Source organism: Mytilus edulis, chromosome 2 (genome assembly GCF_963676685.1).
Source record: "Mytilus edulis chromosome 2, xbMytEdul2.2, whole genome shotgun sequence".
NCBI lineage: Eukaryota > Metazoa > Mollusca > Bivalvia > Mytilida > Mytilidae > Mytilus > Mytilus edulis.
This window is the reverse complement of record NC_092345.1, coordinates 43461073-43488882: the sequence shown is the minus strand read 5'-3', so window position 1 is coordinate 43488882 and position 27810 is coordinate 43461073. Positions and strand designations below refer to the sequence as shown.

The following is a 27810-nucleotide window of genomic DNA, read 5'->3' as shown; positions in this document are numbered from 1 at the left end:
AGTCTATTTCCAAAATTACTACACAATAGAATAACAGAGTTAGATGATAGACACAGATTTTCAAATTTTTGCTATCAACATGTATACATGTACATGTACCTGTTATTTTGGGTCTGTTGTCCATTCAAAGGTCTATGTCCACTCATTAAAGGTTGTCTTTGTGGTCTAATATTATTTCTAGGTTGATGAGGCATTCGTGGCTGTACCTGTTGATGCATTCGTGGCTGATTTGGTTGATGCATTCTTGTTGGAGGTTGATGATGCATTCGTGGTTGAGGCTGGAACCTTTGCTCCTGTAAAAATGGATTTGGCCGTGGAGGCTCCATAGGTCCATGTTGATCAAAATGTCTTCGGTCTGGACTTTCGTGCCTATGGCGATCAAAATGATTTCCACGAAATTCATCAGGTCTTGGAGGTATATCATGTGGAAAGTTTGGCCCTGGGGGTCCACGATGGTAAGGAGGATGCTCATGTGGGTGTGGCTGAGGTCCCCCAAAATTTCCTGAATTTACACGAGGTGGTGGTCCACCATACAAAGGTCTGGAATCTTGTGGTTGCTGAAATCTAGGTGGACCTGAAAAATGATCAAATTTTTTGATAAGCTAACTGAAAAATAACTACATAGTGCTGCATCTATAATTGGAGATTGCATACATTTAAATTCTCATTTTTTTTAATATATAGTATGACCTGTGTTATCTGACACACTGGGGGACCAGAAAAAATGTTGGATTAAGCAGGGTGTCGGAATACTCAGGTTTATCTGCAAAGATAGGCATATTTTGGGACCTTGAAAATTTGTCGATTCAAGCAGGATGTTTGAATACTTAGGTGTCAGATTAGGCGGGAACACTGTACATACAAAAATATAATATAAGATACAAATCAAGGATACAGCAATTCAATAACATACAAAAAACTGGAAGAAATCTATATATAGTTTTATTGCATACAGTTTTAGTGATTTAGATATGAGATATAATTATATAACCAGATGCTCCGCAGGGCGTAGCTTTATACGACCGCAGAGGTTGAACCATGAACGGTTGGGGCAAGTATGGACACAACATTCAAGCTGGATTCAGCTCTAAATTTGGATTGTGATTAAATAGTTGACACAGCATAGGTTTCTGACACAGAATGAATGTGTTCTAATGAACTTAAAATTTTTGTTTTCTCTTAGAGCAATTCACTATGCTGTTGAATATTAATCCTCTCAAAAAAATGTTTGAAGAAATTTTCTTTTTTATTTATGCAATTTCAAATGAGAAAAATTGAATCCAATTTTTTTAATCACATCCCCCTTTCCCTTATTCCAAAACTAATCTCAATTAAAATTTCTAATGGAGTTTGCAACAATAACTACTCATTTAGATACATCATAAAATATTAAGATATAAAAAAACTGCTTGTTATCACTGAATGGTAAAGATTATTTTAATTTATCAGTTGGTAGTAAAAAGTGAATATACATTGTATATTGTATATAACAAAGATTTAAGTTGATTCTGGACAAAGAAAGATAACTCCAATTAAAAAAAAATCTTGCTATTGCACAATATTTTGCAATTAGATATTTCTTGCTTACTATTCTGGACAAAGAAAGATAACTCTAATTAAAAAAAAATTTGCTATTTCACAATATTGTGCAATTAGATATTTCTTGCCATTGCGCAATACTGTGCAATTGAAAAGACTTGCTATTGCACAATACTTAATATAATAATTTTAGATCCTGATTTGGACCAACTTGAAAACTGGGCCCATAATAAAAAATCTAAGTACATTTTTGGATTCAGCATATCAAAGAACCCCAAGATTTCAATTTTTGTTAAAATCAGACTAAGTTTAATTTTGGACCCTTTGGACTTTAGTGTAGACCAATTTGAAAACAGGACCAAAAATGAAGAATCTACATACACAGTTAGATTTGGTATATCAAAGAACCCCATTTATTCAATTTTTGATGAAATCAAACAAAGTTTAATTTTGGACCCCAATTTGGACCAACTTGAAAACTGGGCCAATAATCAAGAATCTAAGTACATTTTTAGATTCAGCATATCAAAGAACCTAACTGATTCATTTTTTGTCAAAATCAAACTAAGTTTAATTTTGGACCCTTTGGACCTTAATGTAGACCAATTTGAAAACGGGACCAAAAGTTAAGAATCTACATACACAGTCATGACAATTAGATTCGGCATATCAAAGAACCCCAATTATTCAATTTTGATGAAATCAAACAAAGTTTAATTTTGGACCCTTTGGGCCCCTTTTTCTGTTGGGACCAAAACTCCCAAAATCAATACCAACCTTCCTTTTATGGTCATAAACCTTGTGTTTAAATTTCATAGATTTCTATTTACTTATACTAACGTTATGGTGCGAAAACCAAGAAAAATGCTTATTTGGGTCCCTTTTTGGCCCCTAATTCCTAAACTGTTGGGACCTAAACTCCCAAAATCAATACCAACCTTCCTTTTGTAGTCATTAACATTGTGTTTAAATTTCATTGATTTCTATTTACTTAAACTAAAGTTATTGTGCGAAAACCAAGAATAATGCTTATTTGGGCCATTTTTTGGCCCCTAATTCCTAAACTGTTGAAACCAAAACTCCCAAAATCAATCCCAAACGTTCTTTTGTGGTCATAAACCTTGTGTCAAAATTTCATAGATTTCTATTAACTTAAACTAAAGTTATAGTGCGAAAACCAAGAAAATGCTTATTTGGGCCCTTTTTGGCCCCTAATTCCTAAAATGTTGGGACCAAAACTCCCAAAATCAATACCAACCTTCCTTTTGTGGTCATAAACCTTGTGTTAAAATTTCATAGATTTCCATTCACTTTTACAAAAGTTAGAGGGCGAAAACTAAAATATTCGGACAACGACGACGCAGACGACGTACGCCAACGTGATAGCAATATACGACGAAATTTTTTTCAAATTTTGCGGTCGTATAAAAATTATTTATTTAAAGGTTGATTGTAAATGATTATTCAAGATGGGACACAATTATTGAAGTGCTAGTCAGAGACAAACATTTTCATTGAGAAACCAGATGCTCCACAGGGTGCAGCTTTATACATCGGACCGCAGAGGTCGAGCCATGAAGTTTGAACAGTTGGAGCAATGGACACAACATTTTTTAAAAAATGTTTTGATACAGCTCTGAATTTGGTCAAATGAACTTAATTTGTTTTTCCTTTTGAGCAATACACTATGCTGTTGAACATGTTGAATATAAAATCCCTCAAAAAAAAAAATATTTGAAGAAAAATTCTTTTTAATTTCTGAAATCTGAAATGAGAAATTTTTTATACCCCCCCCCCCTCCAATTTTTTTTTCACCTCCCCCAATCCCTTATTCCAAAAATAATATCCATTATTATTTCAAATTTCTAATGAAGTTAGCAACAATAACTACTCATTTAAATCATCATAAAGTTTTAAAATATAAAATAACTTAGTCAAGGTTAAAATCAATATTAATTAACAGTAACTTCTAAAAATAAATTTACAGCTACACATCTCAAGACAATTATCACTTCCTTTAACATAATTTTCCAGCAGTGTAAGGGAGGTAATCAAGTAATCAAACAGATATATAAGGTCCAAGACCACAATTAATGACCCCACTTTTCGTTGTTCACAAATAAAGTTCCCTTTAAATAAAGTGTATTTTTTCTTCATTTTTTTCTTTGCCTTTTTCATTCATTTCTTAGTTTTTATGGGGTGGAAATGAAAGAAGAGAGGTGAAATAAATATTTGTTAAATGTATTTTAACTGATTTTAATATGGAAAGAGTGATTAGGCCAAGTGCAAAAATGTAAAAGTTACAATTTTCGGAACATCTCTTGACTTGTCCATAGGGGTATAAATGTGTATTGGCTACATTTGTAAGATACAGCAGAGCAATCTTTCTGAATTTTGGATATGTTTTTGGACTATTAGATTACCTCCCTTACACTGCTTTTAAAATGTCTTTTAACCAGAAAATCCTTGTTTCCCCCTTTTTTGCCTCTAATTGCTTAATGATTTGATCCATTAACCCCTATAAAAAGTAAAATCACAAAAATACTGAACTCAGAGGAAAATCAATTCGGAAAGTCCATAATCACATGGCAAAATCAAATAACAAAACGCATCAAAAACGAACGGACAAGAACTGTCATATTCCTGACTTGGTACAGGCATTTTCAAATGTAGAAAATGGTGGATTGAACCTGGTTTTATAGCTAGCTAAACCTCTCACTTGTATGACAGTTGTATCACATTCCATTATATTGTCATCGATGCATGAACAAAACAATAGTTAAAAATGTCAAAAATAGGGGTACAGCAGTCAACATTGTGTTATCATCTTAATCACTATAAAAACAACAAATGTAACGAAGAAGCACACATCAAATTAAAATGTACACCTTCCGATGAACTTTTTTAGAAAAAGGACGAGACGTTCTTTGACATACCCCTGGTTCATCAACTTTCTGCTCAGACATTGGTGACGTTTTACAAAGTCTGAGTAGGAGCTGCAAGCTCTTGAATCAAAATCGTCTCGTTCGTCATAGATTCTGGTACTAAGATGATTGTGTATGTCAAATAACCATACCTTTGTAGTATGGAAACTTGTGATATAATTTCAGAGAGATTTCTACACTTAAACACAAGTTATTGACTGAAAACTACAAAAATGCTTATTTGGGCCCCTTTTTGACCCCTCCCCCCCCCCCCCCCCCCCCCCCCCTTTTGGTGCAAGAACCCCAAAACTCAATTCCAGCCTTTCCTTTGTAGTAAGAAACCTTGCAGTATAATTTCAGAGAGATCCATAAACTTAAACACAAGTTATTGCCTGTAAACTAGAAAAATGCTTCTTTTTGGCCCCTTATTCCTACATGTTCAGGGATATTGACCCCAAACTGACACCAAGCCTTCCCATCATTATATGGAACCTTGTGGTACAATGTCAGAGAAATTCATACAGTTCAACATAACTTATTGTCCCGAAACTTCAAAAGTGCTTGTTTTTGGCCCTTATTTCCAAGACAGTCTGTCCCATAACCCTTAAAATAAAACCCAACCTTTTCCTTAACAGCATAAACATTGTGGTACAATTTCAGAGTAATTGTATTGTCCTGAAACTAGAGAAACGTATGTTTTGGGCCTCTAATTCCTAAACCGATGGGACCATAACCCCAAAAATCAATCCCAACCTTCCTTTTGTGGTTATAAACATTGTGTTAATCTTTATTTTCTTTTCACTTTTACTAAAGTTATTATCGGGAAACAATCTGTCTTCAGACGACACCGACAATGTGATACCAATATAGGACCGCAAAATTTTTTGCGGTCGTATAAAAATAATCACATACATTTGTCTGCTGGATAAAAAATGGCACTTGACTTATGCAAGTGGTTACGCCTATGTGAGATTTTTTATAGCAATGTTCGAGTGAGTTCAAGAATTAGAACATAAAAGAATTAAATAATACCTGGATATGGCTGTGATGTTGGTGGATGTCCAAACTGATGATGAGGTGGTGGATGATGATGTTGTGGGGGTGGAGGACCCTGGTTATAAGAAGATCTATCATGTCTATAGGAGTCCATCTACAAAATAAACAAGATATGTTTAGTTATGGTATGTTTATTATATAACAGAACTATCTCAGTCTGGGCAATTACTGTGGACAGTAATATTTCATTTATCTGTTATATCAATATGGAAAATTGTAAGATCATCTCTCAATTACTGATAATTGTTATATTCAAATTTTATTTATCTATTAATCTATCAAACCATCTGAATATTGAATCATCAGATTATCATATCAGCCCAGATATAACACATTTTCTGCTGATGCTAAACCCAAACACGAAATATGTGTGCTTAAAATTTTCAAACTGATCTTAAGTTTGAGCTCTGACTTATTTCCATCAGCTCTAATACTGTTAACTTTTTCCATCAGACCATGTAACATAGTTGATCAAAACAACCTCATCTTTTCTTTATTCATTATAAAACAGATAAAAAGAATCAGCGAAGATATCAATATCTGCCTGCTTTTGACATCTTTTAAAAAAGAATCCCGTCCAACTGACCTTAGAATTCCTAGGCAAAAAGCTATTAAAGAACATTTCTTTTGCCATATATATGATTTTAAAATATTTTACATCTTATTATTTATCAAGGCCTTAATTCTGATGAATTAAATAGAGTTAAAACTGTTTTTATTAAAATTTTAATTGATCAGAAACAATATCTATATGTCTGAAAGCCAAACAATAACCTACCAGTGGAGGGATGCGTTCATCAAAATGTCTTGCTGGAGGTGGTTCATGATGAAATAATGGAGGTTGAGATCGAGGTGGAGAATCAAACATCAGGGGCTGATTGTGAACAGATGTCATGGATGTGGACTGAGGTCGCATCCCCCTATGATAAAATGCAGGATTCACATGAATTTTAGGCCTTGGTTGTGGTGGAGCTGCAAATACTGGGGGAGGGGGATGCATGATAGGTGGTGGTGATGGCTGATGATGCATGTGTGTTGATGTAATAGTTTGTATTCGACTTGGATGCATCTGTCTATACTGTTGAAATGGTCGAACACGTTGATTAGGTCTTCTCTTCCTGTCTTTTGTAGCCATGAACTCATTAATCTGTGCTTGCTGTTCATCAGATATTTCTGAAATTAAATTTGATAGTATTTTCTTTATATTAATGTGCTTACACATTTCCATATTGCAGAAATGAAGAGAATTCTTGGTCCCCAATTGATGAAGAAAGAACATGAATCTAAGATCTGTTGCAAATGACATCATTTTTTCAGTTTCACGGATACTAACACATATTAAAAGACTATATACTGCCTTAATTTATCAGTATTACATACTAAGTTTAACTTTTTCTCACTTATTGCTCAATATTTTCATATCATAGTATAAAACTCTTGCTATTTAAGGTGGTACCTAACACTACAGGGAGATAACTCTGTAAAATCAGCTAAACGTTTTAATTACATTGTGTTGTTTTGGGAATATTAAGCTTCTTGATGATCAAAATAAGTGTTTGTTAAACTGCTATATAACGAGGCTCATATAAACAGTGTATTTTTTCTGATAAAACGGTTGGTTAAATTTTTTTATGTTTTTGTCAAAGGGTCAAAGTAAATACTTTGTCAAAATTTTATGAAAATTAAACGAGCCAAATTAATTTTAGTTAAGGTGTTGGGTACCACCTTAAATATTTCATATCAGTCAAATACAATACAATGAATATAAAAGAGATAAATTAGCCTAACATAAAGAGATCTATAAACACAATAACTTCAGTAACCAATTGTTTACCACTATACAATAAATATATAGTACCTGAATTTTTGGTTTGTAAAAATGATAACATTTCTTTTATCCAGGTAGGTTAATAACTGATGCAATTATTTATCCATTAGCAGAATATATCTAGGCTGATTAGCTAATTAGGACAATTGTCCAGGTAAATGTTTGACCGTTACCTATTGTTCATTGTGAATAATTAGGATAATTACATATTATTATTTTATTTGTGGAGATCTGACGACACTTTCTATGATTCAAATTAATTACTAAATTGATATGTATAATAATGGAACTGCACTTGGTCAACCTGGTATATTTCTGCTGGTAACTGCCCTAAAATCATTTTTTTTAATTCTATTTTAACAGAAGCAAACTTTAAACATTTAGCAGCTGAAAGTGAATTACCATTATCTTAGACACAAGACCATTGTTAATAAACCTCTCACTTTTCTATTCAATTTACTCTTAAAAATATTCAAATTTAGCAGAAAAGAATCATACATTTACCAGCTTGATCTCTTGACATAAAAAAATTGTAAGGGTTCCGCGGAACCTGGTGTCTCGCCTACTTTTGCTGTTAATCACAGGCTCAACAAAAAATGAGGAAAAAAAAATAAAATCTCTTTACTATCTGCTGATTGTAAGAAGCTTCTGACCCAGTTTGGTAAAGATCCATGATAGTTTATGAATCTAATAAATGTTTTAACCAGGTGCTCCGCAGGGCACAGCTTTATACGACCCCAGTGGTCAAACCCTGAACAGTTGGGGCAAATTTGGTCACAATATTCAAGCTTGATACTGTCTGAATTAGGATTGTGATCAAATTTTTTACATAATATAGGTTTTTGTCACAAAATTAATGTGGTCAAAGATCTAACAAATCCATTGCACAATACTGTGCAATTGAAGATTTCTTGAAAAAATTTGAAAAAAAGGAACCCCTTAAAAAAATGGTAAACAAACAATCCCCCCCCCCCCCCCCAACTTTTAGAAACTCCCTTGGAGCAATAACCCTTAAACTCAATCCCATGCTTTCCTTGTACAATTTCAGAGAGATCCATACACTTAAACACAAGTTATTGTCATAATTGTTTTGAAACTAGAAACATGCTTCTTTTTGGCCCTTTTTTGGTCCGTAATTCCTACATATTTTGGGCAATTAACCCAAAACTTAATCCCAGCCTTCCCTTTGTTATATATATGGTACATTGTGGTACAATTTCAGAGAGATCCATACAATTACACACAACACTAGAAAAATGCTTGTTTTGGCCCCTTTTTTGCCCTTAATTCCTAAACTTTGCCCCATAACCCCTAAAATGAATCATGACCTTCTACTTATATTATGGTTTTAAACATTGCAATATAATTTCAGAGCAATTGAAATACTTGTACACAAGTTATTATCCTGAAACTAGAAAAATGCTTGTTTTGGGCCCCTTTTGGGCCCCTAATTCCTAAACGGTTGGGACCATCATCCCCAAAATTGTTCCCAACCTTTCTTTTGTGGTATTGAACCTTCTGAAAAAATTTCATAAAGATCTATTGACTTAAACTTAAGTTATTATCTGGATACCAATGTGTCTTCGGACGACGACGACATCATTCCATTATACAATCCAAAAAATTTCTGGGGTCGTATAAAAACTTTTAACTGCAGACTGTATGTTATGTTAAGTAGTAGTCCATTTATAAGTAAATTACGGATAAACAGGTACAAAATTTAAACAAAATTTCCTTCTAGATAGTAGATACTAGCTTTTGATCATAAACAAACAAAAATGTATATCTTTTTAAAAGATCAAAACTGCTGAAATATGAAACAGCTGTCAATTGTCTTACCTAGACTGTCTGGAATATCTGCAGAAGCTGCTTGCTTAGTAGTTTTTGTTTTTGTTGTACTAGTGACAATATCTTGTCTTTCCGATTTGAAGCGACCCCGTCTTGTGTCCTCCTCATCTTCACTTTCGTCAGATTCATCACGAGTTGTGTCAGCAGTCACATGAGATTGCTGTCAATATAAAAAGTCACATCTTTGAAAATGAGGAGATAATAAGAAATTGTATTGTAAAACTAAAGATCAGTGCAAACCATTAAATCATTCTTACAAAAGACCCCTTTGAATTAAAATTGGTTAAAATGAAGTCAAACGTAGCACTCTGTTTTCTTTATTTAAATTATATTGTACCGATTAATTAACATCATCCAGAAGTCGGTCAGATATCAGAAAAAATATATTTGACTTTTGAGTTTAAATTTCATTCAATATTAAAAATTACATCAAATGTTGTCTCTGTTTCTTCTGCTTCTTCATTAATGGATTCTTCTACTGCAGGCTCTTCTGTGTATTGCTGATAGTCCTTTTATAAAAACAATAGAAATATAATGTATGTAGTCTTTTCATAGAAACATTAATTATTGCCAAGGGCTACTATCATAGGAGTTGCCTGAGGCAGAAATATTTAGTTATTTTTCCCAGGAAGAAATATTACTAAGCTAAAATCTGCATATGAAAAAATAAACAACATGAAACAAGAATGTGTCCCTAGTACACCGATGCCTCATTCCCGATAATACTTTCTATGTTCAGTGGATCGTGAAAATGAGGTAAAATCTCTAATTTGGCATTAAAATAAGAAAGTTCATATCATAGGGAACATGTGTACTAAGTTTCAAGTTGATTGAACTTCAACTTCATCAAAAACTATCTCGACTAAAAACTTTAACCTGGAACAGGATGGATGAACAGACGGACGAATGAACAAACAGATGCACAGACCAGAAAACATAATGCCCATAAATGTGTTCCACATTAATGCTTATAACAAATTAACATTGATATCAATATTTGTAATAAATTCTTAATCATTTAAAGTGACCCACTGAATGACTGAAAGACTCGTATCTAAATTTCAGCCTTAAATATTAATAAGAAATGTATTTCATATCAGACAATTTTTTAAAAGAATCTATTAATTTACTTGCTAAGACTTTTAGGTATTTTTTTTAGATGAGAATGGGCAGGTGCTTGGTAATATCTGACCACAAAACTTACCTGTGAAGTCCCAACATCAAAATCAGTACTATCATCAGGGGCATATAACTCAATATCATCAGCAGTCTCTTCAAATTCAAAGTCATCAGATTTACTAAAACATATAATCACATGCATGAAAGCATTTAATATTTGGAATTAAAGCTTCAAGACTAGATTGTTTTATTATGTTAACTAGTCTATATAGCTAACAATAAACAAAACAGGATAGTTTATTACTACATGTATATGAATTTCAGCACATGTACATTTCAATAGCCTCTCTCAGCATATCAAAGAACCCCATATATTCAATTTTTGTTGAAATCAAATAAAGTTTAATTTTGACCAACTTGAAAACATAAACAAAATTCAAAGTACAAGTTTAGATTCAACATATCAAAGAACCCCAAGAATTCAATTCTTATTAAAATCAAACTAAATTTAATTCTGGACACTTTGGACCTTAATGTAGACCAATTTGAAAATGGGACCAATCGAAATACACGGTTAGATTCGGCATATCAAAGAACCCCAATAATTCAATCAAACAAAGTTTAATTTTGGACCCTTTTGTCCCCTAATTCCTAAACTGTTGGGAACAAAACACCCCAAATCAATCCCAACCTTCCTTAAGTGGTTATAAACCTTGTGTTAAAATTTAATTGATTTCTATTAACTTATACTAAAGTTATTATCTGGAAATCATCTGTCTTTGGATGATGCTGATGACGACGATGACGCAGACGTGATACAAATATACAACCATTTCTTTAAAAAAATTTGCAGTCGTATCAAAACATATGCATTATTCTTTTTAATTTGAAGTTTCATATGACTTTACGACCTCCAATATTACTCAAACTGTCTTGTTTATCATTTCAATGGCATTTTTCAACATTCTGTTTAATTAACATGATTAATAGCATCAAAATATTTTAAATTCTCAGAAACTCACTTAGCATTTTGGTCCCAGTTAATAGGGGAAATTCTTCTGGCATTTGTCATAGATGTTACAGTGGCAATTGGTTTTCCATATTTGGTTGTATCTTTAGCGGACAGAGCTTGCCCTTCTGAAACTTCATCATTTTCTGTTTCTTCATCTGAACCAAGTAAGGCTTCTTCATCTAATTCCTCCTCAAATTCCTACAAAAAAAACAAAGTTTTATCCATGTTTCAATTCACATTTTTGGGTTTCTATTTATAAATCAAATTATCTGTTATATGACAGTTAATTTCCAATCGTTTGATGTGTTTGAGCTTTTGATTTTGATATTTGAAATTAAGGGGACTCTCTGTTTTTAATTTTCCCTATAATTCAGTATTTTTCTTAATTTGCTATTTTGTAATGATTCTGTAATTTACAAACTAAAACAAGTGAAACTGCGAGCTACTGCTCATTGATGATACTGCCGCCGCAACTGGATAATTTTAATAGTGTAAAAATATGTAAGTGTTCGGTAAACAGGAAGCTGCTGAGTGATGTATTTCAAACCCACCACATCGTATAGCTGACTTATATAAACCCTATAACTAAATTTCCTTATATAAATGAAGTTGTTCCTGAGAAAGATGTGAACCAAAAATATTCATGGGACGGATTGACGAACAGATAGTAAAACCCCCACTTTTTGAAAGCGTAAAGGGCAGTGTAAATACACGGTCCAATATGATGCTTTAGCCTGGTTAGAGTGAGCAGTGTTTTTTTTATTTCGTTTCTTTGATTTTTCATGTGTTTTTCATAACCAAGGATAATTGCATTTGCCAAAATTTCTAACGAGGTGTCATGGTTAAGGTCAATGTATACAGAAAAGCTCTTGGTGAATTAGAGTACAGGAAGACAACAAATCAATAGTAGTATATATTTCTGAAGATTCTGATAAAATGAAGGATTTTCTTTTAAGGTGGTACCTAACACTACAGGGAGATAACTCTGTAAAATCAGCTAAACGTTTAATTATGTTGTGTTGTTAAGGGAATATTAAGCTTCTCAATGATCAAAATAAGTGTTTGTCATACTGCTATATAACCAGTGTAATTTTCTGATAAAACGGTTGGTTCAAATTTTTTGAAATTTTTATATTTTTGTAAAAGAGTCAAAGTAAATACTTTGTCAAAATTTTAAGAAAATTAAATGAGCCAAATTAATTTCAGTTATTTAGTGTTGGGTACCACCTTAAAAGAAAGTTCACTTACATGTGTTTTTATAGTCAAGATTAGCCTTTAAGGTATATAAAACAGATTCATCTTTTTGTTACACTTGAAGTATCATATGGCTTTTAAAACTTATCTGAACCTGATTGACAGTTGAGAGCATCTAGTCAAAACATATTTTTTTGTTTGTATTATTACTAATGCAAGAACCCGCATACTTTTTGCATTTGTCTGATATACTTCTTCTTTTTCTATATAGAAAGAACTCACCTTTGAACGAGATGTTATACTAAATGTATCAGTTTCATTTAACAGTTCATCTTCATCACTGAAAAATATGATTAGATTTTCAAAAAAAGTTTCATTGAACATGTTGAATATGCAAAATCTAGCATCTGGGTTCAAATCTTAAACTTTACGTGTCAAAGACTGATCTGAGGCCATACAATATGGAAATCAGAAGAAAAATCTAGTGCATGATTTTAAGCCCTTAATTACAATCAACTAGAGGCTCTAAAGAGCCTGTGTCGCTCACCTTGGTCTATGTGCATATTAAACAAAGGACACAAATGGATTCATGACAAAATTGTATTTTGGTGATGGTGATGTGTTTGAAGTTCTTACTTTACTGAACGATTTTGCTTCTTACAATTATATCTATCATGAACTTTGCCCATTAGTAACAGAGAACTATATTTGGTAAAAATTTACATAAATTTACCAAATTAATGAAAATTGTTAAAAATTGACTATAAAGGGCAATAACTCCTTAAGGGGTCAATTGACCATTTAGGTCATGTTGACTTATTTGTAGATCTTACTTTGCTGAACATTATTGCTGTTTACAGTTTATCGCTATCTATAATAGTATTCAAGATAACCAAAAACGGCAAAATTTACCAATTGGAGGGCAGCAACCCAACAACCAGTTGTCCAATTCATCTGAAAAATTCAGGGCAGATAGATATTGACTTGATTAACAATTTAACTTCTTGTCAGATTTGCTCTAGATGCTTTGGTTTCATAGTTATAAGCAAAAAACTGCATTTTACCCCTATGTTCTATTTTTAGCCGTGGCGGCCATCTTGGTTGAATGGCCAGGTCATCGGACACATTTTTCAAACTAGATACCCCAAAGATGATTGTGGCCTAGTAGTTTCAGTGGAGATTTTGTAAAAGATTACTTAGATTTATGAAAAATGGTTAAAGATTGACTATAAAGGGCAATAACTCCTAAAGGGGTCAACTGACCATTTTGGTCATGTTGACTTATTTGTAGATCTTACTTTGCTGAACATTATTGCTGTTTACAATTTATCTCTATCTATAATAATATTCAAGATAATAACCAAAAACAGCAAAATTTCCTCAAAATTACCAATTCAGGGGCAGCAACCCAACAACCGATTGACCGATTCATCTGAAAATTTCAGGGCAGATAGTTCTTGACCTGATAAACATTTTTATCCCTGTCAGATTTCCTCAAAATGCTTTGGTTTTTGAGTTATAAGCCAAAAACTGCATTTTACCCCTATGTTCTATTTTTAGCGGTGGCAGCCATCTTGGTTGGTTGACCAGGTCACGCCACACATTTTTTAAACTAGGTACCCCAAAGATGATTGTGGCCAAGTTTGGATTAATTTGGCCAAGTAGTTTCAGAGGAGAAGATTTTTGTAAAAGATTACTTTAATTAACGAAAAATGGTTAAAAATTGACTATAAAGGGCAATAACTCCTAAACGGGTCAACTGAACATTTTGGTCATGTTGACTTATTTGTAGATCTTACTTTGCTGAACATTATTGCTGTTTACAGTTTATCTCTAACTATAATAATATTCAAGATAATAACCAAAAACAGCAAAACTTCTTCAAAATTACCAATTCAGGGGCAGCAACCCAACAACCGATTGACCGATTCATCTGAAAATTTCAGGGCAGATAGATCTTGACCTGATAAACATTTTTACCCCCATGTCAGATTTGCTCTAAATGCTTTGGTTTTTGAGTTATAAGCCAAAAACTGCATTTTACCCCTATGTTCTATTTTTAGCCGTGGCGGCCATCTTGGTTGGTTGACCGGGTCACGCCACACATTTTTTAAACTAGATACCCCAATGATGATTGTGGCCAAGTTTGGTTTGATTTAGCCCAGTAGTTTCAGAGGAGAAGATTTTTGTAAAAGTTAACGACGACGGACGACGACGACGACGGACGACGGACGCCAAGTGATGAGAAAAGCTCACTTGGCCCTTCGGGCCAGGTGAGCTAAAAATAAAAGGTAATCACATCAACGTTTTAATTTTCCTCTTTATTAACCAATTTCAGTCATTATTTGCATTTTTGATGTTTGAGTAGTAATTGTTCAATGTCATACAAATGTAGTTACATTTGAATTTATAAGATAAATAAAGAGCTGTGCCATGAGTGCATGATAATCCAGTTGCTCTTTCAATGTTCCATAACTCTTCAATGCCATATCAGAAATCTATTAAAACCTCAAGGGAGGTTATACAGTAGACTCCGGCCAATCGGATACCCAAAATGTCAGCTAAAAATATCCGATTGTCCGATATATTCAATTAGCCAATGAACTTATATTCCTCCAAGTTTTTTTTCAAAATTTATCATGTATATTAATAGATATAGACCAGTAACCCAAGTTTCATGAAAACTGCTCTAAGCACTTATGAGTTATTGTTCTGAATCTAGAAAATTTACCTTTTTGAAATAATAAAGCCCTATAACATGTAAATATTTAATTTGGAAACTAAAAATATCTATGTATTTAAAAGGAGCTCACATCAATAGATTTAAACAATTCCTTAAAGTTTCATGAAAACAGCTCTTATCACTTTTAAGTAATTGTCTGAAAACTGAAAAATCCCTCTCATTGGCTCATCTTATAGATACATTTTATATACATTGTAGGAAGCATTGGCTTGTAAAAATGCTTTTGGGCTTGTAAAATTTGTCTCTGCAAGCAAACAGAATCCATCTTAATTTTCAAAAAATTGAGCTTCTGGCTTGAGGACTCAAAAGTTAAGCATGAAAGCTGGGAAGGGATTTATCAAAATTGGTATTTTTGTCATTTTACTCTGCAATTGTCATGGCTGTGCTCTGAAAATCTGGAGGATTGCACCAAAGTACCCATGTCAACTAGCATGATTCTACCCTGAAATTTGAGCTGGATCACTGTCACACATTTCACAGTTATAGTGTTTGAAAAGATTTTGGTGCAGACTTATTAAGTCAGTGGTTTTCCAACCCTCATTTTGGGGCCGAATTTCAGCCCCATTCCCAAAGAGAAATATGCTCTTTTTTTCCCAATTTTCAGCTCTAAAATTCCCAATCGTATATGGACATCTTCGCGAGATTTTGTTATTGTCGTATCTCCGTATCGTGTATTATTTTGTTGACAAATCTCTGAGCGTTCGGGGTATTTCGGGAGTTATCATTATCGTTCACTTAAGACGATGATTGGTTTGCAATCTTTTTTGGATTGCATTGCAATCTACGATATTCTGGTCACGTTTGCGCTTGAAACATCCGAATGAATAATTCAATGACAAAGCAAACTAGAGGCTCTAAAGAGCCTGTGTCGCTCACCTTGGTCTATGTGCATATTAAACAAAGGACACAAATGGATTCATGACAAAATTGTATTTTGGTGATGGTGATGTGTTTGAAGTTCTTACTTTACTGAACGATTTTGCTTCTTACAATTATATCTATAATGAACTTTGCCCATTAGTAACAGAGAACTATATTTGGTAAAAATTTACATAAATTTACCAAATTAATGAAAATTGTTAAAAATTGACTATAAAGGGCAATAACTCCTTAAGGGGTCAATTGACCATTTAGGTCATGTTGACTTATTTGTAGATCTTACTTTGCTGAACATTATTGCTGTTTACAGTTTATTGCTATCTATAATAGTATTCAAGATAACCAAAATACGGCAAAATTTCTTTAAAAATTACCAATTGGAGGGCAGCAACCCAACAACCAGTTGTCCAATTCATCTGAAAAATTCAGGGCAGATAGATATTGACTTGATTAACAATTTAACTTCTTGTCAGATTTGCTCTAGATGCTTTGGTTTCATAGTTATAAGCCAAAAACTGCATTATACCCCTATATTCTATTTTTAGCCGTGGCGGCCATCTTGGTTGAATGGCCAGGTCATCATACACATTTTTCAAACTAGATACCCCAAAGATGATTGTGGCCTAGTAGTTTCAGTGGAGATTTTGTAAAAGATTACTCAGATTTATGAAAAATGGTTAAAGATTGACTATAAAGGGCAATAACTCCTAAAGGGGTCAACTGACCATTTTGGTCATGTTGACTTATTTGTAGATCTTACTTTGCTGAACATTATTGCTGTTTACAATTTATCTCTATCTATAATAATATTCAAGATAATAACCAAAAACAGCAAAATTTCCTCAAAATTTCCAACTCAGGGGCAGCAACCCAACAACCAATTGACCGATTCATCTGAAAATTTCAGGGGAGATAGATCTTGACCTGATAAACATTTTTATCCCATGTCAGATTTCCTCAAAATGCTTTGGTTTTTGAGTTATAAGCCAAAAACTGCATTTTACTCCTATGTTTTATTTTTAGCGGTGGCGGCCATCTTGGTTGGTTGACCAGGTCACGCCACACATTTTTTAAACTAGATACCCCAAAGATGATTGTGGCCAAGTTTGGATTAATTTGGCCCAGTAGTTTCAGAGAAGATTTTTGTAAAAGATTACTTTAATTTACGAAAAATGGTTAAAAATTGACTATAAAGGGCAATAACTCCTAAACGGGTCAACTGACCATTTTGGTCATGTTGACTTATTTGTAGATCTTACTTTGCTGAACATTATTGCTGTTTACAGTTTATCTCTATCTATAATAATATTCAAGATAATAACCAAAAACAGCAAAATTTCCTCAAAATTACCAATTCAGGGGCAGCAACCCAACAACCAATTGACCGATTCATCTGAAAATTTCAGGGCAGATAGATCTTGACCTGATAAACATTTTTATCCCATGTCAGATTTCCTCAAAATGCTTTGGTTTTTGAGTTATAAGCCAAAAACTGCATTTTACCCCTATGTTCTATTTTTAGCCATGGCGGCCATCTTGGATGGTTGGCCGGGTCACCGGACACATTTTTTAAACTAGATACCCCAAAGATGATTGTGGCCAAGTTTGGATTAATTTAGCCCAGTAGTTTCAGAGGAGAAGATTTTTGTAAAAGATTACTTTAATTAACGAAAAATGGTTAAAAATTTACTATAAAGGGCAATAACTCCTAAACGGGTCAACTGACCATTTTGGTCATGTTGACTTATTTGTAGATCTTACTTTGCTGAACATTATTGCTGTTTACAGTTTATCTCTATCTATAATAATATTCAAGATAATAACCAACCAGGTGCTCCGCAGGGCGCAGCTTTATACGACCGCAGAGGTCGAACCCTGAACAGTTGGGGCAAGTATGGACAAAACGTTCAAGCGTGATACAGCTCTGAATTTGGATTGTGATCAAATTTTTGACATTACATGGTTTTTTTTTACACAAAACAAATGTCAAGATTTTACAAATCAATTAAAGATTTCTTCTTCAAACTTTTTAAATCTAAAATTAAATAGTTGATCATGACACAGCATAGGTTTCTGACACAGAACGAATGTGGTCTAATGAACTTAAAAGTTTTTTTTTGCCTTTGAGCAATTCACTATGCTGTTGAATATTAATCCTCTCAAAAAAATGTTTGAAGAAATTTTCTTTTTATTTATGAAATCTGATATGAGAAAAATTTAACCCCCCCCCCCTTTTTTTTCATATCCCGTTTCCCTTTTTCCAAAACTGATATCAATTCAAATTTCTAATGGAGTTTGCAACAATAACTACTCTTTTAAATACATCATAAAATATTAAAATGTAAAATAAAGTGCTTGTTATCACTGAATGGTAAAGATTGGTTGGTAGTAAAAGTGAATATACATTGTTTATTGTATAAAACAATAAAAAAAACTTCATCAGCAACATTTTATATTGGCAAATTTCCAATGAAGTTATTTACATAAAGTTATTGGCAAATAAAAATAGAAAATGACATCATAGTCATGTCTGGCAAATGTCCAACATACATTATCTAAAAACATTTTAGATAAGATAAGGAAAAAAAGCTTCATCAGCAACATTTTATATTGGCAAATTTCCAATGAAGTCATTTACATAAAGTTATTGGCAAATAAAAATAGAAAATGACATCATAGTCATGTCTGGCAAATTTCCAACATATATTATCAACTACTATTCTATACAAAGAAAGATAACTCCAATTGAAAATTAATTGCTATTGCACAATATTGTGCAATTAGATATTTCTTGCTATTGTGCAATACTGTGCAATTGAAAATTTCTTGCTATTGCACAATATTTCATATGGAATCCTGATTTGGACCAACTTGAAAACTGGGCCCATAATCAAAAATCAAAGTACATATTTAGATAAAGCATATCAAATAAGCCCAAGAATTTAATTTTTGTTAAAATCAAACTTAGTTTAATTTTGGACCCTTTGGACCTTAATGTAGACCAATTTGAAAACTGGACCAAAAATTAAGAATCTACATACACAGTTAGATTTTGCATATCAAAGAACCCATTTATTCAATTTTTGATGAAATCAAACAAAGTTTAATTTTAGACCCCCATTTGGACCAACTTGAAAACTAGGCCAATAATTAAAAATCTAAGTACATTTTTAAATTCAGCATATCAAAGAACCCCAAGGATTCAATTTTTGTTAAAATCAAACTAAGTTTAATTTTGGACCCTTTGGACCTTAATGTAGACCAATTTGAAAACGGGACCAAAAGTTAAGAATCTACATACATAGTTAGATTCGGCATATCAAAGAACCCCAATTATTCAATTTTTGATGAAATCACACAAAGTTCAATTTTGGACCCTTTGGGCCCCTTATTCCTAAACTGTTAGGACCAAAACTCCCAAAATCAATACCAACCTTCCTTTTGTGGTCATAAACATTGTGTTTAAATTTCATTGATTTCTATTTACTTAAACTAAAGTTATTGTGCGAAAACCTAGAATAATGCTTATTTGGGCCCTTTTTTGGCCCCTTATTCCTAAACTGTTGGAACCAAAACTCCCAAAATCAATCCCAACCTTTCTTTTGTGGTCATAAACCTTGTGTCAAAATTTCATAGATTTCTATTAACTTAAACTAAAGTTATAGTGCGAAAACCAAGAAAATGCTTATTTGGGCCCTTTTTGGCCCCTAATTCCTAAAATGTTGGGACCAAAACTCCCAAAATCAATACCAACCTTCCTTTTGTGGTCATAAACCTTGTGTTAAAATTTCATAGATTTCCATTCACTTTTACTAAAGTTAGAGTGCGAAAACTAAAAGTATTCGGACGCCGGACGACGACGACGACGACGACGACGCCGACGCCAACGTGATAGCAATATACGACGAAAAATTTTTCAAATTTTGCGGTCGTATAAAAACAGCAAAATTTCCTCAAAATTACCAATTCAGGGGCAGCAACCCAACAACCGATTGACCGATTCATCTGAAAATTTCAGGGCAGATAGATCTTGACCTGATAAACATTTTTACCCCTTGTCAGATTTGTTCTAAATGCTTTGGTTTTTGAGTTATAAGCCAAAAACTGCATTTTACCCCTATGTTCTATTTTTAGCCGTGGCGGCCATCTTGGTTGGTTGACCGGGTCACGCCACACATTTTTTAAACTAGATACCCCAATGATGATTGTGGTTAAGTTTGGTTTGATTTGGCCCAGTAGTTTCAGAGGAGAAGATTTTTGTAAAAGTTAACGACGACGGACGACGACGACGACGACGACGGACGACGGACGCCGGACGCCGGACGACGGACGCCGGACGCCAAGTGATGAGAAAAGCTCACTTGGCCCTTCGGGCCAGGTGAGCTAAAAAATGAGACATAATGTAAACAAAATGAACGTAGATCATGTCTCATAATTCCAAATATTACACAAAGAAGCTAAAGGCGGCGGACGGTAGTAAATGCCAGAAGCTGGAAGCTTTTGGATTCAAAAAGTCGTTTCTACTTCCTTCTGATGTAACAAGTGAAAGAAGGAAAAGACCGACTCTCAGATACAGAACTGGAACAACTAGTTGACATGTTTAAAAATAAACATGAAGGAAAACTTGGAATTTTAAATAAAACTAAAAAATAAATGCTTCAGATTTCAAATGTGTCTTTTTAGAATTTCTATAGATTCTCATCATTATAAATAGAATCAGAAGGGATAGGTTGAATTTTATCTTTCAAGAGTAAAGTTACAAAGCTTGAGTGCATGCAAATGTGTCCTCAGACACATTCAACTTTTATTTTTAATCCTTTTCCTTAAAAAGATAGCTTATTTTGTAGGCAATTCATGCAGTTAATCCTTCTCAGAATGCAGGATTTTGCACCTAATTTTCAAAATTTTCTTGGGGGGGCATGCCCCCAAACCCCCCTAGCGAGGCGCACACGGCTTAAGCCGTTGTGCCCGCCGTCGTAAAGACCAATCATATTTTTCCCAAACCATAATTTTTTTCCCAATTGCATGGGCCCCAGGACCCTTCCCCTAAACACCAGGAAAATCACTGTAAGTCCTTTTCATGCTTGCACTCTCTGTTTAAATTTTATTTCAAACACATATATGGAACATGATTTCACATCACTAACAAACAATATATTTTGGTATTTACTTGATTTTTTTTTTAATTCATCCATCCATCATGTCCATGAAAAAACCCACATACTTTTTTACATTTTAAAAACAAAATATTTTACATTCAGGGATTTGACAGAGTAAAATAAATTATTTTTTTGGACTTACATGTAAGGCCAAAAATAAATAATTGTTTGTTTCCCCAAACCCGACCCTATCAAGTCAGGAGAGGGTAGGTAGGTAGGTAAATTATTTTATTTTTTTGGTATTTTTTTTTTTTGTACTTGTAAATAGGAAATTACAAACCATCATTATAGGGCTGTATTTTAAATTCTAGGGTGTATTAAGCTATCAGTTTCCTCATGTCAGATTTATTTAATAAAACTCTATGTATAATTTGAAATAATTTATTTAATTGGGTTTCTTTTGGGTGGTAATTTTCCAATAATGACACAGTCTTTGTTGCCCCCACAGCTGCACAGAAGGCACATATATCGGGCTGTGCCACAGTAGTCATAATACATGAATTCAACATGTGTTCGTCACAGTCTATCTGTAGGTGCACATTCAACACGCCTTCAACAGCATCACCTGAAATAAAGAACAACAGAGATCTTCAATAAATAAAAAAAATAATATCCTAGAGTACTTTGTATCAATATATATTGGGAATTTTCAATGAAGAAAATGTCTAAAATACTGAGCCTTCTGTTTATTATATTAAAAAGTATAATCTGTCAGAAATCTGTCCAAGTTCAACGTCAGAGTGTACTAGTAGAATGAAGTTTATACCATTCATTGAAGTATGCAATTTTCCACTGAAAAAGGATTTGAACATTGAACCCATATCAAACACTGAATAACTCAATGGAACATGCATATAAAATATAATCAACTGAGAGTGTATGTTAGATGTGGAAATTTCATTCAATGTTGGGTAACAAAATCATGCTATGCAAGACCATGTTATTATATATTAAAAATGATAAGAAAATCTTTTGTGAATACTATAAAAGCAAACCTTTGGTGTGATAACATATCAACAACAGTAGTCATACTTGGTTAGCAGTCTGTCAAATGCTCTGGAGTCTCAAACAGTTACCATTGTGGCAGCCTTCTAGTTAGAGAAGTATGCATGGGCTATCTGCTTTAACAAGACTAGTGTGGAGTGATCTGCTTTTATTAGGGACCAAATGATTAATTTAAATCAATTGCTTTCAGGCCTCAGGTTAAATTAGTAAGAGCATAAGGAAACCATTAGGGAATTTAGTTAAAGGGTTTGAAAATTTGCAAGAAAAAGAATGCAAACAAAGGTGGGGAGACTCTCCTTATCCTAAAAAAGTCTACCTTTGCTTGCAAGAAATAGATGTTGGGACGGTCACTTATTATGCATACCTGTTAACTTGTTAATAGCTTCTTCTTTTCCCTTAGAAAGTTTGTTGACAGCTTGACTGGCTCCCATCATTTTGTCAAAGGTGTTGACAACATTTGAGGAGGACTCAGGCTTCTTTTTCTTTAGAGGTCCCATCAATATTAATGTCAATGCAAAATTTCAAAAACTTAAATATGTATAGGAAGATGTGGTATGAGTGCCAATGAGGCCACTCTCTATCCAAATAACAATTTATAAAGGTAAACAATTATAGGTCAAGATACAGCCTTCAACACGGAGCCTTGGCTCACACCTAGCAAGCTATATATATAAAGGCTTGTATAAAAAGTAAAAACACAAAAATACTGAACTCCGAGGAAAATTCAAAAAGGAAAATCCAAAAACAAAAGGCAAAATCAAAAGTCCAAACACATCAAACGAATGATGAATTGTTCAATAAAGGGCCCAAAATTACATGTGTAAAACCATTCAAAGGGGAAAACCAACTGTCTAATCTATATTAAAAAAAAACGAGAAACGAGAAACATGTATAAATTACATAAACAAAAAGTCTTTATTAAAGTCTAGTGCCAGTTTCATGTCATCATCGTAGTGTGGACTAAATATTTCTGTAGAACCACTTTTTTAGATACGCGGATGTGTTTTTTGTCACGAGCATCCTCCTCCTCTTCAGTCAATTTTAAATCGGCTATCACGTCCTCACATATGTCTTCGAACATTTCCTTCGAAAATTTGCGCAATTCATTTGTTACCAAGTCTTTCCTTAAAGTTTCCAGCCGAATAAACGGCAACAAAAACTGACAGAACGGCGTCCATGTAAATATATGAACAGTCTAGAGAATATTGTTCTGAATATCGTAAAGACCCGAGACCACGTGGAAGAAGAAAGCCAAGTCGCGTCATCAAGGCGTTTTCAACAATGCTGATTTCAAAGGCGCTCTGAAGAACAGCGTCTCCTTCTTATGTCTTATGTTTTGATTTTTCCATTTCATAGGAGCACCGCACCACCACATGAATTTCGATAAAAAAAAAAATTCTACACAAAATCGGCAATAAAATTATTCCGGTCGTGGCAATTTTTCCGGGTCGGTCGGGATTGGGGAAACAAACAATATTTTATTTTAGGCCTAATTAGGATAAACATTTGCATTAATCTTATGATGTTCATTTTTACTATAAACAAAAGTTCTCACTAAGGATTTTTGAAGGTAAGTCTAGTCATTTTTGGCCATGGTGAGTTCAACAGTGTAAAGATGAAATTTTATTGTTGTACAAATGTTGTGTATTTATTATTTCAGTCTCCAATGACAGAATAGGGCATATAAATTAAACCAAATTTAGATTATTTGAAAATTTTGTTATTAAATGATGACATATATGTGCTCATTTGATACAACATTTTACAATCTTGAAGCACCTTTGCACTCAGAAATCTTTGAAATGAGGAGTCCAGGACTCATGGTCTCGCCTAAGTGAGAACCCAGAGAAGTTAATCCAATCCTACTTATTATTTAGATATAAACTTCAACTTTAGAAAGTTTAGATTCTAAGATATCTGACATGAAAATTAAACTTCAACCCAAATGAGATAACTAAAGTATTTATGGTAGTATACATACCTATCCCAAGATGTCTCTGTTGGTCTTTTTCTTGGCATATTCACAAAGGAAATTCCAAAGATTCAGTTATCTATTCCATTCTACTCATTTCGCATGGTAAGTCTAAGATACAAATATCTGTAAAAAGAATAACAAAAACTACATGTTATGTCAGTTTCAGAGAATTTTTTGTTTGAATCAGAGTGATTCTTTTACTAAGTTAGATTCATCCCTCCCTAAGACAGGATCCTTGGATCTAGGTTGGCCATTCTTTTTTATGAAACAAATTAAAGCAATACCAACCCTTAAATTGTCTTTTAGTTTTGAATAGAGAATACTTAAAATGTTTTATGAAAGAGCCTTTGATTGTAATAACATTACATTCAACACAACTATTTACAGTTTCATGTGTATCACAATTTTCTATGTTATTGTACATTAGCTTGACAATGATAAAATAAAATATATACAGTGTAATGGTTGATTGACATTTTTTGTTGGAAATAGTTTGAAAATATGCAAAGCTCTTGATCCGTCTAAAAAGTTGCCTTTCATTGAAATAAATAGAATGTATTTTTCAAATTTATACTGCATACACTGATTTTTCTTTTTAGGACAATATCATGATTTTAAAATTATAACATGAAAAATGCAGTCTGCACCAAAAACTTTTTCAACTACTAGTCCTAAGACCAATATTCTGACATTTTTCTTATTGGTCCCAAAACAAGGGGGGCCGCCCCCCCCCCCCCTAAATCCGCCTCTGAATTTACTAATGCAAACATTTTTGGGGGGATTTCAGGGCTCACACTACTTCAGAATCATAGGGGGAGGTGACTTCTCTTTTTAAAACTGATACGGAGAAGTGGTGAGATTTGAAAAGAAGTGCTCCTTCATGCGCTGTGCTCCAATGTTTGGATCTTACTATAGGAGAAAGGGTCATGTAAATAATGTTCTTTTTATATTGTTCCATTTATATCTGAGTATACAATTAAAGTAACAGTTCAAATTCAAAGTTATCTAAGGTTACATTTGTAGGTTCTTGTGAGAAACTACCAACTAAATACCTACATGTAGCACTAAAAAGATTTTTTTTATGTCAAAAAGGTAAAGAAATTATAATATATCAATTACAATTTAATTAAAAACTATCTTTGTGTATGAAATTCGGTGTTTCTCATCAAAAGAGATACAAAGTTAAGCTGGGTGATAATATTTTGATATTAGTATAATAGTCATGACAGTCTCAGAGTTAAGCAACTTTAACATGTTTAATCAATATTTTGAAACAATCCATATAATATATGGAATTATATACATGAATCAATTAGACATGTTAGACATGTTAGATGTAACCAAAAGTCTGTTAATGCGTATGGAATGCGTAATTTTTCCTTTCGGGATCAATATTCTTCAGTCAGCTGTTCCATCCATGCGTCCATAGTAATTATTGTAAAAATACGGATTTTGGTCATAGCTGGTATGTTTCCAATCCATGGTTAGAAAACGGTCAATGGTGGACGAATGCAAGAAAATTTACAAAAATAAACAATGTTTGACAAGCTATTTGGAAAGGAACAATATGTTTTTCATGCAATAAATGGATTACACATTCACTGGAGGCAAATTTTATCACGTTTAAATGAAGTAACAAACTTATTTTGCTGCCAAAAGTTAGGTTGATGTATGTTTTCAAGTAACAAAACAAGCACTGGAACTTGGGGAGGTGCACAAAGTGATAAAAAGTTGTATTTTGATTTAATAACCTGCTACACCATTTGTACATGTTCCGGACCGTATGAGTATTTGGACAGTACGTGTACGGTCTGGACCGTATGCATCCTTTTTCAAAATACTCATACGGTCGGACTGTACGCGTACGGTCTGACTTATATTAAGAAGTTGGTCAAGTTTACTAGATATAAATACATATAACAGATCAACATAACTTATTGATATAAAAAAGTTCAATTGTACTTGAAATAAAAACTTGATATTTTATCTATTTAAAATATCCACGCTAATTAAATCCATTAATCTCTTGTATTTAGTATTTCGATCAGTAATACATTAATTGAATCATGACAATTATTCTCACTGAAATTGATGATATCGGAAGTAAACATAATGTGGGCGGACAATTGTTTTAGAATATTTAGCAACTTTACAGAAAAATGCAAATGCAAAGGAACATGCATGCATGAACTGCAAACATGTAAATGTAAAACAATATTACATTACTTGTACGTGGTAGCAAGTGTCACCTTGGGCGAGAGTACCAAAATAGGATTTAAATATACAATTAAACAAATATTTAATTTCAATTGTTAATTTGAACATTTTATCCATCTAATTGTAATAATAACAATTTGTTAAACTAAAAATAAAGATTGCGATAAATATTCGTTTGAATTTAACCCATATGATCCAATAACATGTATGGTCAGCTCGTACTGGACCATACGCGTATACTCATACGGTCGGACCGTATGAGAATACGTATACGGTCCGGACCGTACGCGTACGGTTCAAATACTCATATGGTCTGGAACATACACACTGTAAAGACAATGCTTCAAACTCTTTTCTTGAGAAAATGAATCGTTTACATGTATGTCTGAAATTCTTTAATTATCAGTAAAAAAAAATGTTTCATCAACTTGGTAAAAATTGAAAATGTCCGATGAAGTAAGCGGCTGAAAGCGAGTATAGTAAACAACAGGGTGACTTGTTTTTGCTTTTGAGGGTTGGGGAAAGTGAAGTGACGGTCGGTAAAGCGACTTCTTTGCCCAAGTCACCTGGTAGCATGCCATGAGCCCTGGCATGTACCCCATGGTCATTTTGAAATGTTGGCAGGTATAATCATGATGATTTAAATTATAATTTATAAATTACAAAAAAAGATAAAGATGAACCTAAATTATCAACTGAACAGTAACTTGTAAATATGTTCAACTTCACGAAATGTCATACAGAATACTGAAATGTCATATATTCATAAAGTTTGCAATTTAACATTAAAAAGCCAAAATTATATTTGATTCTCAGCATTGTCACTGTCAGTGTAAATTTTAGACTATACCTGTATACAGTCAGTAGCGTCAGTGATATTTTTTTTTTTTTTTTTTATAAGCAGTTTTACATACATTGTTGAATGGTTATCCTGTAAAGCATGTACAGATCCAGAGAAGAAGGACAAGATGCTCTTATTTTAAAGTATGGGTTTGAAGATGGCTCAAGAATTATGTATTTATTCCATTAAATTACTCTCCAGACACAAAACATCGTGCAAATGGTAGTTTACTTCCGCTTTTCGAGTTACTGTTATTTTATACTATATTTAGAGGTATTCCGAACTCAATTGCGCGGGAACTTTTAAAAACTTCAAGTTCAGATTTCATATCTCCTTGTTCTTTCAATACAGTCGGACTCTTCTTGAGTGTATAATGACTCTTGCTCGTATAATCATGAGGCCTTTCCTCCTCCATTATCAAAACCAGCAGTAACTATTTACAGTAAATAATTTACAAATTTATAAAACTAT

At 33.2% G+C, this 27810-nt stretch overlaps 2 protein-coding genes across 2 annotated transcripts in view; both read right to left on the bottom strand.

Annotated features, from left to right (window-relative positions):
- The window catches only part of LOC139512192 (RNA-binding protein 33-like), a 40995-nt gene extending 13401 nt beyond the window's left edge, over positions 1 to 27594 (bottom strand). The window contains exons 1-10 of the mRNA XM_071299605.1: positions 27413 to 27594; positions 24288 to 24404; positions 12803 to 12860; positions 11337 to 11524; positions 10400 to 10493; positions 9624 to 9704; positions 9187 to 9355; positions 6298 to 6692; positions 5496 to 5613; positions 100 to 574 (exon numbers count right to left, since the gene is read on the bottom strand). Of these exons, the coding sequence (XP_071155706.1) occupies positions 100 to 574; positions 5496 to 5613; positions 6298 to 6692; positions 9187 to 9355; positions 9624 to 9704; positions 10400 to 10493; positions 11337 to 11524; positions 12803 to 12860; positions 24288 to 24325 (1616 nt within the window). The 5' untranslated portion in view covers positions 24326 to 24404; positions 27413 to 27594. The remainder of the gene's footprint in view (positions 1 to 99; positions 575 to 5495; positions 5614 to 6297; positions 6693 to 9186; positions 9356 to 9623; positions 9705 to 10399; positions 10494 to 11336; positions 11525 to 12802; positions 12861 to 24287; positions 24405 to 27412) is intronic.
- Positions 21485 to 23799, bottom strand: LOC139512193 (uncharacterized). Its single transcript, XM_071299607.1, has 2 exons — positions 22671 to 23799; positions 21485 to 21866 (listed from the first exon to the last, which is right to left on the bottom strand). Exons 1-2 carry the CDS (start codon positions 22801 to 22803, stop codon positions 21619 to 21621), a joined length of 381 nt encoding a protein of 126 aa, XP_071155708.1. The 5' UTR covers positions 22804 to 23799; the 3' UTR covers positions 21485 to 21618.
- Positions 27595 to 27810: the final 216 nt, after the last annotated feature.

Coding starts and splice junctions, on each gene's coding strand:
- LOC139512193 (XM_071299607.1), bottom strand. CDS start 22,803: ATGGGACCTCTAAAGAAAAAGAAGCCTGAGTCCTCCTCAAATGTTGTC. Junction 21,867..22,670: donor AGCTATTAACAAGTTAACAG/GTATGCATAATA, acceptor TCTTTATTTCAG/GTGATGCTGTTGAAGGCGTG.